The sequence below is a fragment of the Podarcis tiliguerta genome, assembly GCF_965153285.1.
Source record: "Podarcis tiliguerta genome assembly, chromosome: 5".
NCBI classification, from domain to species: Eukaryota; Metazoa; Chordata; class Lepidosauria; order Squamata; family Lacertidae; genus Podarcis; species Podarcis tiliguerta.
This window is the reverse complement of record NC_139538.1, coordinates 49,056,354-49,077,426: the sequence shown is the minus strand read 5'-3', so window position 1 is coordinate 49,077,426 and position 21,073 is coordinate 49,056,354. Positions and strand designations below refer to the sequence as shown.

Below are 21,073 nucleotides of genomic sequence, written 5' to 3'. Positions count from 1 at the left end.
ACTTCTCTGTGACTGAAGGCCATGCACGAACAGGCTCAAGAGTAAAATGTTTCGATGTAAAGAAGATTCACAGCACAAGCTTACGGATGTTTATTCAGAAGTAAACCTCACTGTGACCAATAGGACTAACTGAGCAATTCTAACCTGCAGCTGCATATGAAGACCTTACAGCCAGGGGGCGGGGGAAGAGCAGAGTTTCTCCTGCTTTTTGCTGCATCCACTGAGTTGACTCAACAGACGTGCCTGGGAACTGGGTCCTTAGGGGACCACTCCTGCTTTGTATCCCATATCCAAAGCCTCCATCACCTACCTCCAACCTGAAACAGGGTTTTGTGCTAACTATCAACAGTGGGAGAACCAGAGGCAGGAAGTTGGCACCTGCCCAGATTCAGCAGCAGTCTCTGCACCTAAACACATACCATCCTAATCCTTCCCAGCACACCATCATCAGGAGAGGGGTGAGGATTGCAGTCTGGGTGAGTTTAGAAGTAGTTTTTAAATAATAAAAACAAAGACAATCAACTTACATTTCCCCCAAAAAGGATTCAAAAAATGAAAACAAACAAACCCACAATTCTACTAGCTACAATAACTAAACAAATCTATTTCTTTATGTGAAGTCCTAAATACCTCTGAAAAGCCATTTTAAAATTAGACACATAAGAAACTTAAATACAGATTTTTAAGCCAAATAATTGAGGCCTTTATGGGCTACTTAATGGGGACAAAGATTTAAATAAATTGTCTGTCTGGACTGAATAATTTCTTAAGAGATTGAAGTAAAAATCCTTCTATCCAGAAGGCATCATGCCTTTAAACTTCTGATCAGATCAACACAGAGGAAGCTGATCTTTGCAACTTGAGTAATGATAAAGATGCAATTGGTTACACTGATAAGGGATGAGAGAGAGAAAACAAACACTGCCCAGACCATTCTCTGAAGGCAAGCATGCAATCCAAAATGCAAGACAGGAAATAAACCTTGATTTATATACTTAAGTAGTTACATTCTGACACGTCAACAGAATGTATTTTCAACTAAATAGTTTAGGATTACAGGCTTCGGTTAGAGTGAACAGTATGGATTTCAACAGTACTCAACAACTATACTATGCTGTTCATTCCAGCACAGCTTCTTCAAAGAGCTTTATCATTTCAGGAACTTTTTCTTCACCAAAGCGATCTTTTAGGAGAAAATAAATAATCTGTTCAAGCTTTGTAACCTATGAAAGGGTAGAAAAAACAGCCATTATAATGGAACAATTTTGTCTTAGGCCTAGAGGGTGCATTTCACATCAGGTAAAACTGGTAATGCTCAGTGAAAAGACCCAACCAAAAACAAAAAAGAGGTATTCCTGTCACACAAAGTCAAAAAATTAAATTAGAACAATTACCGTAGAACCCCCCCATAAACAGGCAAGGCCAGCAGAATGCACACATCAACAAAACCAAACATGGGCAGCTTCCCAGAGTGGCTGGGGAAACCCAGCCAGATGGGCCGGGTATAAATAATAAATTATTATTATTATTATAAAACACTCCTAACAAAAAGTGGGAAAAACAAGCAAGCACACAACACACATACTAAAAAGCAAGAAAAAGCACACTTAGCAAAACCTAAGCTAACTAGTTTGTAATACTCAAACCTGTCTACATCATGATCTCAGGTTGAATGCAAATGCACCTTCTGTCAGAAGGGAGCTTTTGGATCCAAACTCATCTCTCAAAATCAACTGAAGTCTACTGAAAATCAGTTGGAAAGCTGATGAAATACAGTAACATTTTGAAGTCAATATTGTTTGCCATCCAAATTTCAGCTAGAAAACAAATGCTTAAGTTTTATTTAGGAGAATAAAGTGAGCTGGGCAGCAACCTCTTAAAAAACATGTTTTATACCAGTGTCTGATGTTTCCATAACTGACAGTCTTGCTACCTTTTCAACATCCATGATGCAGTCTGAACAGGGGCAGCCTGTCTTGTTTCACCACCTGAGGCAAAATGGGAATTGCTGCCTCCTGCTCCTGCCCATGGCACCCCACTTCTGCCACTGCCGTGCCCGGGCTCTTGCTGAACTTGGCAGGATCCATCCTCTAAGTGTTGCCAAGCCATAAATGGCATGCATGGAGCAGGATCCACGGTGCTGCTCACTTGACTTCTCTGGCTGACAGCAGCAACGCTGTGAGCCAGAACACCTCCCTCTCAGTGGCAGAAGTGGTGGGGTGGGTGGAGCGCTGCCTCTGGCACTTCTGCTGCCTGAGGCAAGCGCTTCACCCCGCATTATGGGCAGACCAGCTCTGGTCTGAAGGTGGGTACAAAATACCAAACCAAAACAAACTTGCATTGGCTCTGCAAGCAATCAGGATTTGGAAACAAACAGAACTTCAACTCCAAATTGAAACTTACTTGCTTTCTCAGCTCCATACAACAGCACTTAGTGCTTTTTACACATCCTGAAAGAAAAACAAATATATATAGCTTCTTGTTACACCACTGAACAGCAATAAGGCTGCCCATAGCAAGGCATTTCCAATTTTGTAAAATAAGGTACCGACTAACAAAGTTTTCAAATCTTTATAGTAAGTATGTGGGTTACATTTTAGCAAGAAATTACCTCAGGGTAAATTACTTACGATTCTCAATGTTGCTATCTTTTGCTGAGTTTTCGATTACTAGTTCATCAGCTACATTCATAGTATGAGTTCCAGATTTTTTTTGGACAGTTACTATATGAATATTCTTATTAACTCCTTTCACTGTAATTGTCACACACTCATTCAGTAAAAAACTTTTCAGCTTCTCTGCTGCTAAGATGGAGCACTTTCCATCCAGTTCCATAATTCCTAGAATACAAATAAACCATAAATTCAAATCTATGCTACTGACATTTTACAATGCTAGTGCTTACAAATCTGACAGTTTACATTGCTTTTCTTAAAATCAGTGCCATTAAAATAATGAAAACTCCTTTGTCCATATTTGAATACATTTGCAATCCTTCTTGCACATGAACTCTGCCACCACAAGAATAGTTTTTGCAATTTTTTTAAGACAGGGGTGGGGAACCTCAGACCTCAAGGCCAACTGTAGCCCTTCTAGTCCTGTCTGGCGCTTAAGATCTATCCAGGCTCCACCTCTTCCTCAGCTACACACCCTCTTCCCAGGCTATACCCTAACCTGTCCTGTACTCTCCTTGAGTGTTTCTGCCTAGCTGGAATGTGCCCTTGAAACTTTGATGCCTCCTGCTTGCCTGGTTGGAGGATAGAGGGGTGTGTGAATGTGTGCAAAACTACCCTACAGTACAAAGAAAACATTTATGTTTGCACCTGCTTTTACCTCTGGCATGTGCCCTATGGAACATTTGACAATTTTAATTTCATATTTACATTCCACTTTTATTCTCCAAGGGATTTCCACAAGAAAATTACAAGATAACATTAGCACTGCTTATTAACACATTAAAATTCAAGGCTCTGTATACATGTCAATATATATTCATATTAAGGCATTTGGTTTTTTGACAAATTGCTCTAGCTGGTTTGCTACCTGCAATGGAGCACTTGAGTATCTGAAAAGGTAGTTCCAAGTAGGGGGCAGTTATAGGTAGAAGCCTAGATAATGGCAATATTTCCACATTTCCATAGTCTGCATATGCCACTTTGACTTCTGATACACAAACTTCCAGAACGACAGCACGGTACCAAGTGTCATCACCTAAAAAAGTGAACAAAATTTAAAACTTACCATTTTATGTTTTAAGAGGCTTACCATTATGTGAAACTGTATATCCTGCTTAAAAGAGATTTCTCTTAAACCTGAAACCAGTAAGCATTTCCCTAAAAGCTAGATTTTCACAACTTAAGAGATTTAGAAATTATGATTCACTGGACTGCCTTTAGATGATGTGATGCCGCTTGATTCACATTATTTGGCAACCAGAAAAGTCAGCTTACTTGTGAGGAATTTACATTACAAGTTCACACCACTTGGCCAGAAAAGATTAAGAAAGACTGCAGAGTGAATAGCATGCCTCCCTAGTTTGAACCTAGACAAAGTGCTCCTAAATGCTGAAATACTATCACTGTAGTTCTGGATATGTTTCTATTGCTCTATCAGTACATAGATGAAAACAGCAGTAGGGATTTTCAAGCCTTGGTTGTATGGCTGCTACTCCTTATGTTATTCCCACCAGGGCAGAAGAGATCTCTATGCAGTTAGAGACAGCCACACCAATTAAAGATGCTGTTACTTGTTTAGCAACCCAATTCTGGACTATCTTTCTCCTAAGGAGGCAACTGATTCATTGGACCCAGAGAAAGAAGCGAGGATGTATGCTGTCAAATTCCGTGGCCTCCAAAAAGAGTTAGATACTTCAGGTTACTGAAGGGCTGTATGTATAATCCATTTGGGTGGCCACTCATTTACTGTAGTAGTAAAGGTTAAGGTAGGTCCAGTCGTGACCGACTCTGGGGTTGCGGCACTCATCTCGCTTTATTGACCAAGGGAGCCGGCGTACAGCTTCCGGGTCATGTGGCCAGCATGACTAAGTCGCTTCTGGCGAACCAGAGCAGCACACGGAAACACTGTTTACCTTCCCGCTGGAGCAGGTACCTATTTATCTACTTGCACTTTGACGTGCTTTCGAACTGCTAGGTTGGCAGGAGCAGGGACCGAGCAACGGGAGGTCACCCCGTTGCGGGGATTCGAAACGCCGACCTTCTGATCAGCAAGTCCTAGGCTCTGTGGTTTAACCCACAGTGCCACATGCATCCCAGTAGTAAAGGTTACCACTTGATAATATGGTCTTCACCATATTACCCATAGTATGCTACCCAAGAAAACTGTTCTTTCCTGTGATACCATTTCATCCAACTAAGCTGTTATGCAAGAACTGGGAGTTACCTATTTTAAACATTGACAGTGTGAAATTCACCCAAGCCATCATCTCCCTCTTGTAGGCTACAAGCTCCATAGGCTTATTTTAGACATTTTAAGAAAGTAATTAAAATATTTTCCTTTTTATGAAGTAATCTTAACATTTTCTAATACACAAACACACACACTTTTTCATTTTTTCACCTGTGAATCTGGCACAACAGGGTTCACCAACTTTTGGCTTGAAACTGGAATCATTCTGAGAATTACAGTAATCTGCAAGTCCAGTCATTAGCTTCTGGAGTCTCTGCAGATCCACTAAAACATAAAAGAAGTGCAATGTTTTGTATCTTCTACCACTCACCTATCCTGATAAAGTCTATGAGCAAATACATTCTAGCATCTGGAAGCATGTTAAACTAAATTTCCTTGGATAACATACGAATAATAAAGTAGTGAATTTGCAAACCTAAAGTATTTCCTTTTGTTTTCTTTTTAAATGTATGGTAATCAGTACCGCCTTTCTTTCTTCAGTAACTCAAGTTCCCAAATTATAAAACTTTCAACTACTGCAGGGGGTTTTTAAAGTCCTTGCACACTTCTGGTGCAGATATGTAACAATGGGCCTCTTTAAACTGAAGTTTAACACACCATGGGGTCATAAATAATGGTTTTAGAACAATTTATAAATAAACCACAACTCTCCAAATCTGAACATCATATGGGAAACTGTGGTTAGTTTAAAATTAAGACATAGAAGCTTCTAGTCTTATTACAGGCACTAAAAATGGAAGGGAATAATGATCATTTGTGACCAAATTTTGTCATGGTCATTTACATAGTGAAAAACATTGTTTTCTATTATGACTGAATGGGGCCCACATAAAGAAAATCTATGTCAACTTACAGCATTCTGTAGTTCTTACCTTTCATTTTTGTGGGTACAGCATAGAATAAACCAGGGTTTGTCACATCTAATACATGAACAGGCACAGTTTCACCAACCGGAAATTCTGTTGTTGTCCACTGTATGCATCCTGCAATATTACACACAAGTGAAAATTATTTGCTAAGCACTTTTATGTGGCTGACCTTGGTTATGAAAATTACCTGCCATTAGTTTCAGGATGGAGTCTACATTACAGAAAAGTGGGACCTGATCCCACCTGAGTATGGGCACATATGATGCATACTGGTGGAGCCTGAATCCCTGTTCCCCATCACCTGTGCATGCATGCATGCAAATAGCATGAGGAGCCACATGGCACACAGAAGAAGTGGACAGGGTTATGGAAGGCATGCATGAATCTTCCGCTCCCTGCAATCGCCCTTTGCATTACCTGCATGCAAGCAGGACAGAGGAAACAGCTGGGGGAATCCTCCACATAATGGCAAAAATCCAGTGTTGGGCCCAAGGGATGCATTGTTTTGTAAGTTTCCTTTCTCCTCATCAGTTTTCATTTCTTTTTTCTTAGAATGACCTTGTAATTATCAGTAATTGTGATCCCAATTATCAGATTGTGATCCTTACTAGGCATCAATTAAATATCCATATTGCTGAAGATATGACCAAAAAAAGCCACGGAAATAGTAGCAGGGTATATGTACCGACATATATTGCCAGACAATGCATCTTTGCCTTTGAAGATTTACAAAACAGATTATTTATGTGCTAACTGTTCTGACAATTATATGCTGCCACTTATAAAAGATGTGAAGCCAGTGGATGGGCACAGTCAGCACTGGACAGTGCTTTTAAATAAGACATACACAACACTCTCACACACCTTCAATGCATAATTCACATGTGCACACTATACACACTATCTCCCCACTAGCTGATCTGCACAGGAGGTAGTGGGGGAATGGATGTTAATCCCTGCCCCTTGTGTTCTTGATGCCGTGTGGGAACACCAATCTTTTCTGGATCAGAAGCTTTTGAGGAGGAAGTTAAAGGCTCCTCTCAGCACGTGCAATGTGTACATTTCTCCTGCTGCTAAGCTGTATGGGAAGAGCTCTCATTTCCCCCATCACCCAGCTGGTGGAAAGGTTGCCATGGTTCCATGGGCTTTGAGAGGCCTCAGAGAGAATGGCCAAGGGCTGCATGCTGCCCTTTGGTTGTCCACCTGTGGTTTACAACGATGTGTGAATTAGACCATAGTTTACAGAAATAGATATGTTACATAGCCTGTTGTGAAGGGAACAACTCTACACAGGTAATGAATTTCGTGATGTTTAATTTTGAAATCTACACTGTTATTGAAGTGTACTATTGCTTTAGTTCTTTCAGCTCATCTATGGAGAACCACCAAGTTTTATGCCCATTTCCATCAATGTGATAACATTCATCAACAGAAAGTTCAAAACGTACTTGGTGAGTTAATAATTTATCACATTTGCTAATTGACATGCTTAACGCCACAGCACATTGCCTATACCTACACAAAACAAACATTATGCAGATTCTTCATTTTTAAAAGTTAGTAACATTACCTTGGGAATCACTGTCTGTCAATTCACCTGGCTGCACATTCAGATCCGACACTATTTCCTTTTTCAAAGCTAAATTATTCTTAATTAAATATTCGCTGATCACTATGGGACCACTCTCAGAATTGTCAATAAGCTCTACTTCAGCACCATTTCTCGTTAAAGAAACTACTCTGGCCTGAATTTTCTTCCCAGCTGTGAACGTCTCAAGTGTTGTTGTAGCTTCTGCTGTCCATTCCTTATTTATGGGTCTTACACCTGAGGGGAAAAAATATTTAAGCAGCCATTAGGGACTCTTTAGACAATGCTCTTGATGTTACTAAGGCTGCAAATCCCTTATCGTTACTAGACAACCTGTATCTCAGTAAAAATGAATAAATTGTACTATAAATGTATTAGAGGATTTTGAAAACCTTAGGGACCTGTTATCATAAATTTAAAATCTTTTACATAAATATGTAAAAGATTAACATATGCAAAACTTAGGAATATCAAAGAATAAAGACAGTTTCAGTATTTAGTAATTTCTAATTTAGAACAGTTTCTGGGTCATATTTATCCTACACTACTCTGTTGGTTGTGGCTTAACTGTTTTCTTACTCCTATTCCCTTAGGACAATATAGCCTGAGATACAGGCTTCAAGTGCCTAACAGATTAACATTTTGGATCTTAGATTCAGGAATACACCTTAAACAGAAATATTGTTTAAAACAGTGTAACTTTATATCTTATTTGCAGTTCAAGAGATTTCTACTGAAGTAAGGTAACTGTACCTGACAATGAACATTCAATTGCTTGAAATGGGAGTTTCATAAATGTAGATGTAATCTGTCTGATTTTGTCCAGAGTTACCTCTTCGCAGTTTCCATAATCTACAAACAGAACTTTAAAAGCTTCAAATGAACTGGCTTCTTTCACCAAAGCCCGATACCATCTACCATCACCTAAATTAAAATAAGACAGAGACAAAGATCTTGTAATATCCAATAAGCATACAAATAATTTACTCTCTCATTAAAAACAGTAGTCTGATCTTTTGCTTCATGTCTTACTTGGGCGTAGACAGATACAGCAGATTCATGCTACCCCTATTTCAAAGTGATATCATTTTTAGTCAGACATTAAAGTTACTCTGTCATATTGCAAGAAAAGTACTAATATCCTATTGAAGGATAATGGATAATAATAAAAAAATAATATACATATCAAGAGCTATCTTCAGCCCTGGCAACAGCTTAGTGAGGAGACTCTTCTTTGCCATCAGAAGATGGCAGCTTCCCTCTGCCATGCCCCAGGAATATTTTTAAGGGAGTAGCTGCTAGGAGAACTGAGAGGGTATTTGTGGCCTTTTGAGTTTAGGCATAAACGCTGGGTGCCTGGGGTGCTGTCTAGGTACAAATGGTATCAGCTTTGGGGCTTCTTTGGGATATTAATAACTGACCTATTGGTAAGTGGTGTGCTTACTTCAATTCTGATACATTTTATAGGAACTGTTAATTCTTAAGAATTATCACATTATTATACTATTGCATTTTTACTGTTTATTTTTTTGCAAACTGTCTTGAGCAGTATTCGTATTAGCCTTATTAGCATGGAATGAAATCTACTGTTTCGTAAATCGCGACAATGCAGTTCTTGCTCCATTGCTCTGCTGGATGCCTTTCCTTCTAGGGAATTGGGGTGAAAGGAGCGAAGGCCACAAACTGCATGACATTTCAATTGCTCAGTGTATGTCTAAATGCACCAGGTGTCGGAAGTACTCAGTTGGATACTTCCCACAGCAAACAGAGAAATGTGATTTCTATAAAATATCAATGCAATACAGAAGATTATGAGCAATAAGTAAACTTACTCACCAGAGAAATAAGCACAGCACACATCTCCCTTTGTAACTTTGGAAATGTTTGGGGCTGTTTTCTGGCAGTATGCTGCTAAAGATATATTGAGTTCTTCCAAAGCATTCAAGCCTGCAAAATTAAGATTGAAATTGCAACACTAACCACTGTCAAAAGTTTAATGAGAAAAGTCTAGAGGCCTTCCTTCCAATATATGGCTTAAGTCAGCTAACATCTCAACCTTTTCTAAAACAGCTAATATGGAAGAGCTCCACCAAGCAATACTGCTGCCACGGAATTGCTACATAACCATATGATAGGAAGTTTGAATAAGTGTACCAATGATGGTGCTGAGTTTGAAAACAGTTTATAAATACAGCCAAACCTTGGATGTCAAACTTAATCCGATTCAGAAGCCGGTTCAGCTTCCGAAATGTTTGACAACCAAGGAGTGGCTTCCAATTGGTTGCAGGAGCTTCCTGCACCCAAGCAGAAGCCGTGTCGGACGTTCGGCTTCCGAAAAACGTTCGAAACCCGGAATTCCAGGTTTCCGGCATTCGGGAGCTGAAACATTTCAAAACAGAGCCATTCTGGAACCGAGGTTTTGCTGTATAAAGCTACTGAGCAATAGGACAAAATGTAGCTAGAGTTACTGTTTACATTCCTCTCCATTATTGCACTAACGGGGGGGGGGGGGGGGGGAGAACCAAACAAGATGCATGCAGGAGTGTGACAGAATTATGCCCTCTTAATATTCACTGTGCAAAATGGAAGAGGTTGCTCCACAAGATGAATGCTATCTAAGTAAAGTTGTTTGCACAAACAACTACGTGAGTGAAAAAAGCAATGGCACACCTGCCAGGTTTCTGAATCATACTTGTTTGAGGACACTGGATAGATATGTAAATAACAGGCTGAGTGCTGGGACATGTGACTGAAAGAGAGCTATAGATGGTTGAAATATAAAAATTGATACACAAGGAACAGAACACTCAAAGGGGAAAAAAGAAAGATGTACCGTTATTGTCTAACAATTGGCAAAAGAATTTGCTGGGGTTGTGTAGCACGCAAACAAACACATTTACCACCTGTTTGGCTGTTAATGTGACCCTTGACCAATCAATTTTGTCCAGCTGTTGACCTATAGATAAATATAAAAATAACCATTAGGAGTTATGTTTTTTCAATGTTCATTCTACTGGTGGAAATTTAACAGATCCCCATCAGCAAACTCTAATATATTACCTCATTTTTAGTTTCACAGGGAGATTTGGGTAGACGTTGTCTGAGTATTATAGATTAGGTACAACAAATATGTGATTAGTAACAGTGGAGCAGCAAAAATAATGCTGTTCCTAAATCTGAGTCTTATTCAGTGTTGTAATATTCACAGTAAATTACTAATACAGCTCAAGTCCTCAAGCTAGTTAGTTTTCACATACTCACCACTCATTTTTTGTAATGTTCCAGTGCTTGTTTCAAGCACTGCTGGGACAGTGGTGGCTTCTTCCACTACACATCCCAACTCTAAAAGGTATTTAGACACATTTATTGTTGGAGTCCTGGATTCATCTGTAAGTTCGACCACAAAAGTTTTGTCCTTCTCATTTATTACTCTTATAGTGAGTACTTTATTTTGCACCAGCTTCTTCATAACAGAAGCTGATTCTGTGGACCAGGTTCCAGATGCTGGCTTTACACCTTGAAATAAGAGACGGGTTTAAAAAATAGAAAATAAAAAATTTACTCCTTTACAAGTTAGTTATTTTTCTTTGTAACAGAATTTTCTTTGTCATGATATAAGTCCATCAGCAATAAAAGTATATTTCTAACATTTTCGATCAGGTAACCAATTACAGTGGTGCCCCGCAAGACGAATACCTCGCAAGACGGAAAACCCGCTAGACGAAAGGGTTTTCCGTTTTGGAGGTGCTTCGCAGGACGAATTTCTCTATGGGCTTGCTTCGCAAGACGAAAATGTCTTGCAATTCCTGGGGTTTTTTCCCCGCTCCCCACCCCCTTTTTCTAAGGCACTAAGCTGCTAATAGCCTTTTAACAGCTAATCCGCTAATCCCTTAAGCCTTTAATAGCCGCTAAACCGCTAATAGCGCTAATCCACTAATGGGCTTGCTTCGCAAGACGAAAAAACCGCAAGACGAAGAGACTCACGGAACGGATTCTTTTCGTCTTGCGAGGCACCACTGTATCTGCATACCCAGCACATAATTCTCTATTTCATATTCCCGAAACAACAAAATGGCACAAAAATGTTCCTTTGTTATCAGAAGAGGCTTTACTAATATCTATGCAGTGTTGACCCAAGACATTTTCTTGCCTCTAGGGAAGCACCAAATCGCTACTAACGTTTTGCCCTTTCTGCTATGCCTCCTACGTTTGCAAGAAGTGTCAGGCAAGTCTGCTCAGGGAGAACACAGCTCTGGGCCACTGCCTGGCATAGTTAGGATTACCAGGTCAGTGACAATCCAAAACCCAATATGAACAAGGTAGGGCTAGAGAATATCACAAAGCTGCCAACTCTAGGAAAAATAATAATTTGAACTATGTTAAGTATTTCATACTATGAGCCTCAGGCACAGCAAGCTTTTAATGGTAGGCTTTAAATAAAAGGAGTTAATACAGTAATCAATATACAAACAACTTTATTTACTATCACAACACTTCCAAAGGAATCTCCGATCTGCCTGGTGCAGGTTGCATCATATTGAGGCATAATTGGGATGATTCTATATCTAAATTCAGAAGCTGTACCTGGTACAAATTTTATGGTACAGCTTCAATTTCCATTTTGTCTCCACGGGTTAATCTCTCTGTTTCCCTCACTAAGTTGCAAAAAAAATTGTGTGTGCTATTCTCCAGATGTATTTAGTCATTCTGTTTCATACCTGCTAAGGTGCACTTTATAGCCTGTACTGGTAACTCCATTAATTTTGGAATGATCGGCCGAAGTTTATTTAATGGAAGGACTTCTATGTTACCATAATCTACATAGCCCACTAGAGCAGTTTTCTCTGAGATGTAGGACAAAACTGATGCACGGTACCACTGTTTGTCTTCTGGAAGATAAAAATACATTTGTCACGTAAAAATTATACAACTAACAACCCCATGCTACAAACTGATTTTTACTGCAGCTACTGTACACAAGCGGTGGCTTTCATTGTGGCTGTAGAAGTCTGAGCCAATACTAGCCAAACTAGTTCTTCCCTGCACAGCAGTACACATGCTACTTTAGAAAACATCAGGGGCACAGATTTGCAAAGGTCTCCAGTCTCAAAGGATGTTGCAACTCAGGGCCAATAGGGATCCTACTGCTTCTGTAGAAAGAGCAAGAGTGCCAACGACCATGTAATACTTTTAATGACTTAAAAGTCCAAGATTAAGTGAAAAATGCTCTGATATGCTCTGGTTTTATATAAAATGCCAGACACTGGCCATTAGGCCAACAAAGTGTGAGTACAAAACAACAACAACAAAAAACAACAACACACCATTGAAGAACTGAGCCTCCAATTTCTGCATATGGGTAAAAATGCTGGAAAGGCCCCAAAACTACCTATGTAAATCAACAGAAAGAACCGAGACCTCATCTTTGATAAATGCCTCAACGGTCCTTCAAATTAATACAGGCTTATGTACACTTGCAAGCTATCCTTTATCTACTCTCCAGTCCTCTTGCTTCTTGACTCGCCTGTTGCCTTTGAAACCGCTGACCATTCACTCCTGCTCAGCTCACAATGACCTAGGTCTTCATGATTCTGACTTTAAATGTTTTTCTTCCTACCAGATTGTTCCTTCAGTGGCTCCAAAAAGTGGACACACTTACTCTGGTTTTCCCTTCTGTGCTGGCATTTTTCATGGACCTGTTGCTGTCTCATAGCTGGTCTCTCTCCATGCCAGCCTTCCCCCACAATCCCTCCAGATGTTTTGGACTACAACTCCCATGACAATTCTTCAGGGTTGAATGCAGCTGCACTCCAAAATATCTGGAGGGCTCCCGATTTGAGAAGCCTACCCTATAACACTGCTTTTCAATCTGCTCAAACATCTGGAGACCCAAGGCTGAAGAATACTGTTCTACATTGCCCCTGGGCAACTTCTTCCAATCCTATAACATTCAGCGCTGATTTCACCCAGCTCTACCATGTACTTTAGAATTTTCTCCCTCTACCCAAATTCACATCTCTAACTGTCTCTTTTGTTATTTCTAATCTGCTGTTTTAACACTGCCGGAAACTTAGTGGGTTGGATTCAACTAATGAATCTCACTAGCAGAAGGCAGCACAAGGTCTTCCACTAGTGCAACAGAGCTTTTCGCTCCCAACCAAATTGGCACAGTAGGTAGGTAGGTCCGGAGGATACACAGAACTGCACATAGGAGAAGAGGGACGATTGTTTCATCAGCAGAAGTATTTCAGCTTGCCAGATGGAACAATCTCTTTAGCCCTACACTGAATTTCTCCCAGTATGCTGAAGACTAAACTTCTCATATTTCATCCAAAGCTCTTCTTTCCTTGAATATTCTCTTTACCCAACTTGCAACATGCAACCTGCTGAACAGGCACAAAGCCTTGGCTTTATGTTCAACCTTTCTCCTTCCACATTACTTTGTCTGTTGAAGCCATGTCACTTTACAACATTGTGAAGATACAGCCTTTCCTATCTGCCCCTTTGGCAAGAATTATGGTTCACATTCTAGTAATATCTTTCCTTGACTTCAACCTTCATTTCCGGTCTTCTGTTGCCTTGTCTCTCTCCAAAAAAAGTGACCTCTTGTTACTCTGACACAGAACATCATTCATCAGAGCTCCACACAGATCTAGAACAAGTTCCTCACCTTTATCTTCAAAGCCCTCCTTCTTCCATTATAGCTCTTTTCTTATACCAATATATCCTCACCCACAACTGTTACCCTTCTAGTTCTACCACTCTCAGCTGCTTGAAGACACCTGGCTTCCTCAAATGACTGTCCTTTCCCCCCTGCTGTCCGTTATGCTTGTACCAGCACTCTTACTTCCTACAAAAACCTCTTCAAAACTTAAGGGAAGGGCTGTAGCTCAGTGGCAAAGAATTAGATTCAATCCCTGGCATCCCTAGCTACAACTGAAAAAGACTTGTGTCTGAAATCCTGAACAACTGCTGTCAGTCACTGAGACAATACTGAGCTAGTAGGACTGATGGTCTAATTTGGCATAAGGCACCTTTTATGTTCCCATTTTGCCCATAAAGTTTTGCCATGTGGGCTGCAAACTCCTATGACAAGGACATGTCCTCTTGCATTCTGTAAAGCACCACTCACTAGAGGCATACTTAAACCCACAGATTTCCATGGGCTTGAACAAGTAACCTCTGTTAGATATACGCCAACAACAGCAAATCACCATCATCAACAAGTATTATTTACCTGTAAACTGCGCACAACACAAGTCTCCTACTGCTGGGCAGAAATCTGGGGTAGCAGAGATTGTGTCGCAGTATTCACCCAGGAATACTTGAAGCTCAGTAAGTTTGCCTGACAAAACAGGTATTTATGTGGAAATTGTTAAATAATAAACCAAAATGTACCCAAACCACAAGTAAGCAATATAAAAGTGTTGTACAGTGGTGCCCCGCAAGACGAATGCCTCGCAAGACGGAAAACCCGCTAGACAAAAGGGTTTTCCGTTTTTCGATGCGCTTCGCAGGACGAATTTCCCTATGGGCTTGCTTTGCAAGACGAAAATGTCTTGCGAGTCTTGAGATTTTTTTTTCGCTCCCCCCCCCTTTTCTAAGCCACTAAATCGCTAATAGCCTTTTAGCAGCTAATCCGCTAAGCCTTTAATAGCCGCTAAACCGCTAATAGCGCTAATCGAGTTGCTTCGCAAGACGAAAAAACCGCTAGACGAAGAGACTCGCAGAACGAATTAATTTTGTCTTGCGAGGCACCACTGTACTTTCATTTGCTAGCAAATGCTGTCATTTGAATATGGTTGGTTGTTTGGAGGTTACACAGAGAGTCTAGGCATGTTGTGGATTATAAAGTGCAAACTAGAAGCTATAAATTAAGAGTGATGTTAAGTATTAATCTCCCACTTCAATGAAAAAAACTCAACACCTCACCGCTTCCTAACATTTTAAAAGTTCTGTTACATATTCAAATGCTACTCCTGCATACATGTTTACATTTTAATTTAACTAAAAACAAGGACTTACAGCCATTTCCCATCTGCTGACAAAAGAAATCTCCTGGTGTCTGTATGTGGGCAACCATACCCAAAAATGTATCTCCTATAGATGGCAAGATAACCTTGCGAGTTTGACAGCCACTATGATCCAGTCCTTTATGCTCAAGCTTCTTTTCCTGAATAGAAATCTTTTCCACAGTAGAACCTAAGAAAAAAGAACATATTATCAAAACCTGAGTTGCAGGTTTTACTGGTATTAAAAACTTATCATCCTTAAGAGAATGCAGAATATCATTCATAGACACATTCATCCATCTATGGTAGTAATAAACAAAATGAGACTCAGAAGACTCTCAATAATGCACAACCTCTCATGTGAACTAAGACACCACGAGCACAGCTTGAAGGAGCCACAGAACCACCAGCTCCCTTGAAGCTGTATCTCTGCTCAAAGGCTAAGGACCGAGGCAGCAACCCACAGGTACAGCATTAAATTTTATCACATTTGGGGCTATTACCAGAAAGGCAAGCTCAATATAGCACAAATAGAGCCAACTCCCTTTCCTCCAGCACCCATTACGATGACCTCTAGCGTGAGGCACTGCATCTTCCATAACCTCAAGTGTTACAGTCCAAGATTCTGGCAACTCAACCCTCCAAATTAAAGCAAAAACAGCCCTTTGGACCTGGATAACCCAGCTGTAATGAACCCGTTAACTTATGGCTACACTCCTAAGCCTCATAAAAATGACACACATTTTGCACCAATAAGAATAAACCTATTTTAGTATCTTTAGCAAGTGCATGCTTAAAGGTGCCTTGCTTTCATAAAGATATTAATCAAGATGAATTAAATAAAACGATAAGAACTCACCAGTAACTGAGTTTTCCTTGTTGCTACTCCTACTCTTTGAATTCAAACTACATCCAATTTCCAAGAGTATTTCATGTAAGTGTTTACCTGAAACACACACATTTGTTAATATCCATTCAAAAACAAATCATTGCCAACTGAAATACATCAGATCTACCAAATTTATCTGTAAAGTACTACTGTAAATAGACCTACGACACATACAGTATTACAGATAAATTGATGAATGACAGCTTCACAAAGACTAGTAAAAAGGAATCTGCCATGCATACAAACATTCTGCCAAAAAAAAAAGAGTCCTCTACACTCATCTCTTATAAATTATGCCAAGTCAATATGAGCAGCTACTTCTCAAAACAGTTTTTTGCCTCCAATGCTTTGATTCTGGGCACTGACATATTACCCAGGGGTTTGGTCAAACAGGAAGAAAATACAGCACTACAAACTTATGAAGCTGTTTCCAAGTCTGGCCACCAGCTCATTTAACCCAATACTGACTGACTAACAGCACCTCTCCAAGTTATATAAAGGGTCAGATGCACTTCAATTTTATTTAGTTATACTTGTATCCCACTTTATAGTCCCAATAGGTCCTCAAAGTAGCTTACAAAAAAATCTGCACATATAAACAGAAACATGGTGCCAGGCTTTTCAGGCAGCACTTTTTTTGTACTATTTCTTGATACTGCCTGGTGTCACCAGGCCCACCAAGGATCTGAGGCAAGCATGACTGAGCAATTAGTTATTGGTCAGTCCATGATTGAACCAAGTCTTCCCTGATATGTAGGGAATGACATACAATCACTGTGCAATGACTCATCCACCCCAAGATGTGTTTTTATCACAATTGAAGTATCCGGTGAGCATCCTTCTAGTTCATGTGTCAGATTACAAAAATTGATGTTAACCATCACTGCTTAATTAACAATTCATTCAACAAAGAATATTACTGTTCATGAAACTTACCAGAATCTGCCAATACAACATCCACAGCAAAATAGGGCATCTCATCCACCAAAATATCAATAACAGTGAATGAGCAGCACTTTCCTATAAGAAATGGAGCAATAGCTTTGCTGCAGTTTGCATTCCATTTTTCTTCATTTGGGAGGACATTAGCAACACAACATTTAATGGCCTGAAAGCAAAGCAAAAACAAAACACACTGGGAGGATGTCTGGCTTACTGCTGATCTTTATGGCCATGTGTGCACATGTCCTTCAAACATATGCATGTTGGCCATTTAAGATTTTCGTTTGCGTCTTAGTCAAGATGCCAGTTTTGGAGTCTCTAATAGTTAGTAATAACAACAACATTCTGGCATATTATTTGTCTCGACACACTTTAGTATTTGCATACACAGGTCTGTATTCTTGACACTCTAAATATCTGTGGTAAACGTGCATTGTGTAAACATATACTTACACAGGGAGGAATGTGCGTAATATCTTGGTGCAATCGTTTAATTCTATTTAGTGGTAAATTCTCTCCATTTCCATAATCAATATATAAAACCAGAGCACTCTTCTTAAGGATATCCACCTCTTTTATAAGCACTCTGTACCAGGTCTGAACATGAACAAGTTATTTTACATTATGATTTATTATTGAACAACTACAATGGCAATTTTAATACCAGATCCTTCAATACATTTTTGTGCTTTTAAGCTAGTATCAGATGTAATTTATAAAACAGAATAATACACTGGACTTACTATGATTAGTTCATTTTCTGCAGGGAATGGAGGAGACTGTAATTGTGCTGAACTGAAAATGTTCAGTTTAACTGAGATACTAGTTAGTCAAACAATTCTACCATGAGCTGCTAATTCATTAATACTTGATTTATTACAGTTCACATCTTACTAGTAATCCAAAACACAGGTGTTTTTATCTTACTGCTACAGAATTACAGATTTACCCTACATTTACCCTAGGTTATCACAGCTGTTTGTGTGAAGTTAGGGTTGCCATAAGTCCAGAATTTCCCGGACACAGTCAGTATTCAGCTCTCAATAACAGAGTCTGGGCGGAAATCGATGGAATGTCTGGGGAAATCCAAACATACGGGACACCCATGTTGGCATTGTAGATTTTGGCGAATTTCATAAAAAATACCTTTAAAAACTCTTTTTTGAGATTTTGGGGGGAAAAGCTCAACAACATTAGTGTCCGGATTTTCACTTTTTGAAACATGGCAACCCTGTCAATAGTGCAGACTATTATATCTTCAGATGATACAACCATTAGAACTGCACAAGCAGAGATGGGAAACACAATGGTTGCAGCACAACCCAAATATTTATTGTCCACTCCCTAGTCACCTAAACTGATCCTACTCCCACGTGTGTGTAGTTTTTAATCTTTCTATAATGCTGCCTCACAAATGCTAGTTTTAACCCAAGCCAAAATCTTTATCATGTCTTCAGATTCCAACAGCCCCTCTGCCCCAAACACTTACTGTGTACATTTATTTTCCAACAGTTACTAGCAGTTACCTGCAGGCAGATGGTTGATGGATTCAAAGTAAAGCTCACAGAAGTACAGATTTGTCAAAAGTATTGTTTTCACAGCATATCCGGGGTGCCGCAGAATTTTAAAAAATTAAAGCCCACCCCAAGGGTTTCCTATAATTCTGTTAAGAGCTTTTTCGTCTACCTTTGCATGTATAGATTTTCTCCTCTATTAGGTGAGGTTTTCGAGATTACTGGGAAGGTTATACCAGTTTATTTCCTTTTATTGTTCTAAATATTACTACTTGTGACATCGCAGGAAAAACATCTATTATTTTGTGTTTGTTGTGAACTGTCATACTTAACAGATAACAACTAAGAGGAAGATTTTAAAAAACAGTCCTTGGCTTTATCCCTCTAAAGTTAAAGGGATTAGGTCCAGTCGCGGATGACTCTGGGGTTGCGGTGCCCATCTCACTTTACTGGCCGAGGGAGCTGGCGTACAGCTTCCGGGTCATGTGGCCAGTATGACTAAGCCGCTTCTGGCGAACCAGAGCAGCGCACAGAAACGCCGTTTACCTTCCCGCCAGAGCGGTACCTATTTATTTACTTGCACTTGGTGCTTTCGAACTGCTAGGTGGGCAGGAGCTGGGACTGAGCAACGGGAGCTCACCCCGTCACGGGGATTTGAACCACCGACCTTCTGATCGGCAAGCCCTAGGCTCTGTGGTTTAACCCACAGCGCCACCCGTGTCCTTTCATCCCTCTACTTGTACTTTATTGTATGCATGTGGGAGTGTCATTTGAAGCTACTGAACAATCCCACAGCATTTAAACTGCACTTTTATTACCATTTTAGTTTAGTTTATGATATTTAAAAACATTTGACCTATGTGACAGATCTCAGGTGTCATAACCCATTATAAAATTTAAAATGTTACTTCAGAAAAACCATCTTGCCCTGATGAAAATTCCCAGGCATAATTTATTCAAGTGCCCCAACAACTTTCATCACCTAGCAAACTTTCATCTAGCAAAGGAAAATCTGGAGCAAATAACTGGCACAGAATTATATTGCCAACCACCTCTCACTTTGGCAAAGTTATACAGCGCTGCTCATTTCAGTTACACATACACAAACAAGACTTAAGTACATATCTCAATTTATACTTTCTATAAATCAACAATGATAAGTTGCTGACTGCAGGTTCTCTTGGACAGCCAACCACAAACCAACTGGTCCTTGAGTCCATTTGATGATTAAGTTACCTGATCCAGGGTATATTGTCCAACACTGACTTCACCTTTGGCAGGAATATATTCACCTTGGTTAATTCCATCGTAATCTTTCAATTTCACACTAAGCTTATTAATATTACTTAGAACTTCTGGAGATTTGACTTGAATGTAGAATTCACTTGGATTATTGAACTGTGTTACTGTTCCCTAAATAGAAAGAAAGCCATATAGCAATAAGATTGTCTACAATGCTACATGTCATCAGTCAGCATCACTGCCGTTTACCTGCTGGTGGCTAGGCTGGGTGGGTGCAGACAATGATTTGTCCTGACTGCAGCTACCAGGTAAGGGGCAGGTAAAAATGGGATCAGCTCCCAGGAATTCCCTAGAACAGTTAGTGGAGCAGTTTTGATCCTATTGGCTTACATAGTTCAAAGGGGATTGCTCTCTGCACCCATCCGCTTTGGTACTGAAAACTTCCTTTTGATCAGATAGTTGCTGATGACAGCTTCTTTTAAGTAGTCACCTGGCATTGCAGTGATGTCAGGTGATTGACAGGTGGTTGATGCCTTCCTTCTGTCAAAGCTGGACTGCAGGAAGAAAGGGTCCCACCTGCTAGATCAAGTTCCCCACTCTTGATTTAGGTTATATAGGTAAGAAAATGAAAACATTCACTTTCTAATCAGAAAACTTCAGCAATCAAAACAAGTCTATTTATTAAGTCTAACTGTGTTATTTAAGCAATATATCCTCTCTCTCACACACACACTCTCTCTCACACACACTTTTTAAAGTTAAAAAAAGGTTTGCTCTTTGTTGTTTGCCACCTTGTGGTGGAGGGTGGGCAGGATAGAGAGTGCAGAATACACACAAAACAAAAGAACGGGTTGGAAGCAGAACTTACCACTATTTTCATATTTTTCTTCAGCTCCAGTGTAGTCAGATCAGAATACATAGTTTTCTTGCCCTGCTCTTCTTTTTTGCTGGTATTCATAGATAAATTTTCCTATTGTAAACAAATTATTTTGCTTGCTTACTAAGCAGAATATGCAACTAATATACTAACCTGTTTCAGTGATCTAAAATACTTAAATCATGTAAAGAAGAAGAAGGTGAGTTAATGAAAG

The 21,073-nt window shown here is 39.8% G+C and overlaps 1 protein-coding gene across 8 annotated transcripts in view; it reads right to left on the bottom strand.

Moving 5' to 3' along the window:
• Positions 1–75: 75 nt before the first annotated feature.
• Positions 76–21,073, bottom strand: part of TDRD1 (tudor domain containing 1) — a 30,720-nt gene continuing 9,722 nt past the window's right edge. For 5 of the 8 annotated variants that reach the window (XM_083441074.1, XM_083441070.1, XM_083441073.1 and 2 more), the window contains 19 exons: positions 20,851–20,952; positions 19,977–20,153; positions 17,680–17,823; positions 17,221–17,392; positions 16,255–16,341; positions 15,409–15,585; positions 14,621–14,728; positions 12,102–12,272; positions 10,645–10,899; positions 10,217–10,339; positions 9,220–9,330; positions 8,137–8,307; positions 7,366–7,620; positions 5,799–5,909; positions 5,077–5,190; positions 3,544–3,711; positions 2,631–2,840; positions 2,404–2,450; positions 76–1,223 (listed from right to left, as the gene is read on the bottom strand). In XM_083441074.1, the coding sequence (XP_083297200.1) occupies positions 1,119–1,223; positions 2,404–2,450; positions 2,631–2,840; positions 3,544–3,711; positions 5,077–5,190; positions 5,799–5,909; positions 7,366–7,620; positions 8,137–8,307; positions 9,220–9,330; positions 10,217–10,339; positions 10,645–10,899; positions 12,102–12,272; positions 14,621–14,728; positions 15,409–15,585; positions 16,255–16,341; positions 17,221–17,392; positions 17,680–17,823; positions 19,977–20,153; positions 20,851–20,952 (2,808 nt within the window). In that variant the 3' untranslated portion in view covers positions 76–1,118. The remainder of the gene's footprint in view (positions 1,224–2,403; positions 2,451–2,630; positions 2,841–3,543; positions 3,712–5,076; positions 5,191–5,798; positions 5,910–7,365; positions 7,621–8,136; positions 8,308–9,219; positions 9,331–10,216; positions 10,340–10,644; positions 10,900–12,101; positions 12,273–14,620; positions 14,729–15,408; positions 15,586–16,254; positions 16,342–17,220; positions 17,393–17,679; positions 17,824–19,976; positions 20,154–20,850; positions 20,953–21,073) is intronic. The other 3 variants (XM_083441075.1, XM_083441077.1, XM_083441076.1) reach the window with 1 other exon arrangement.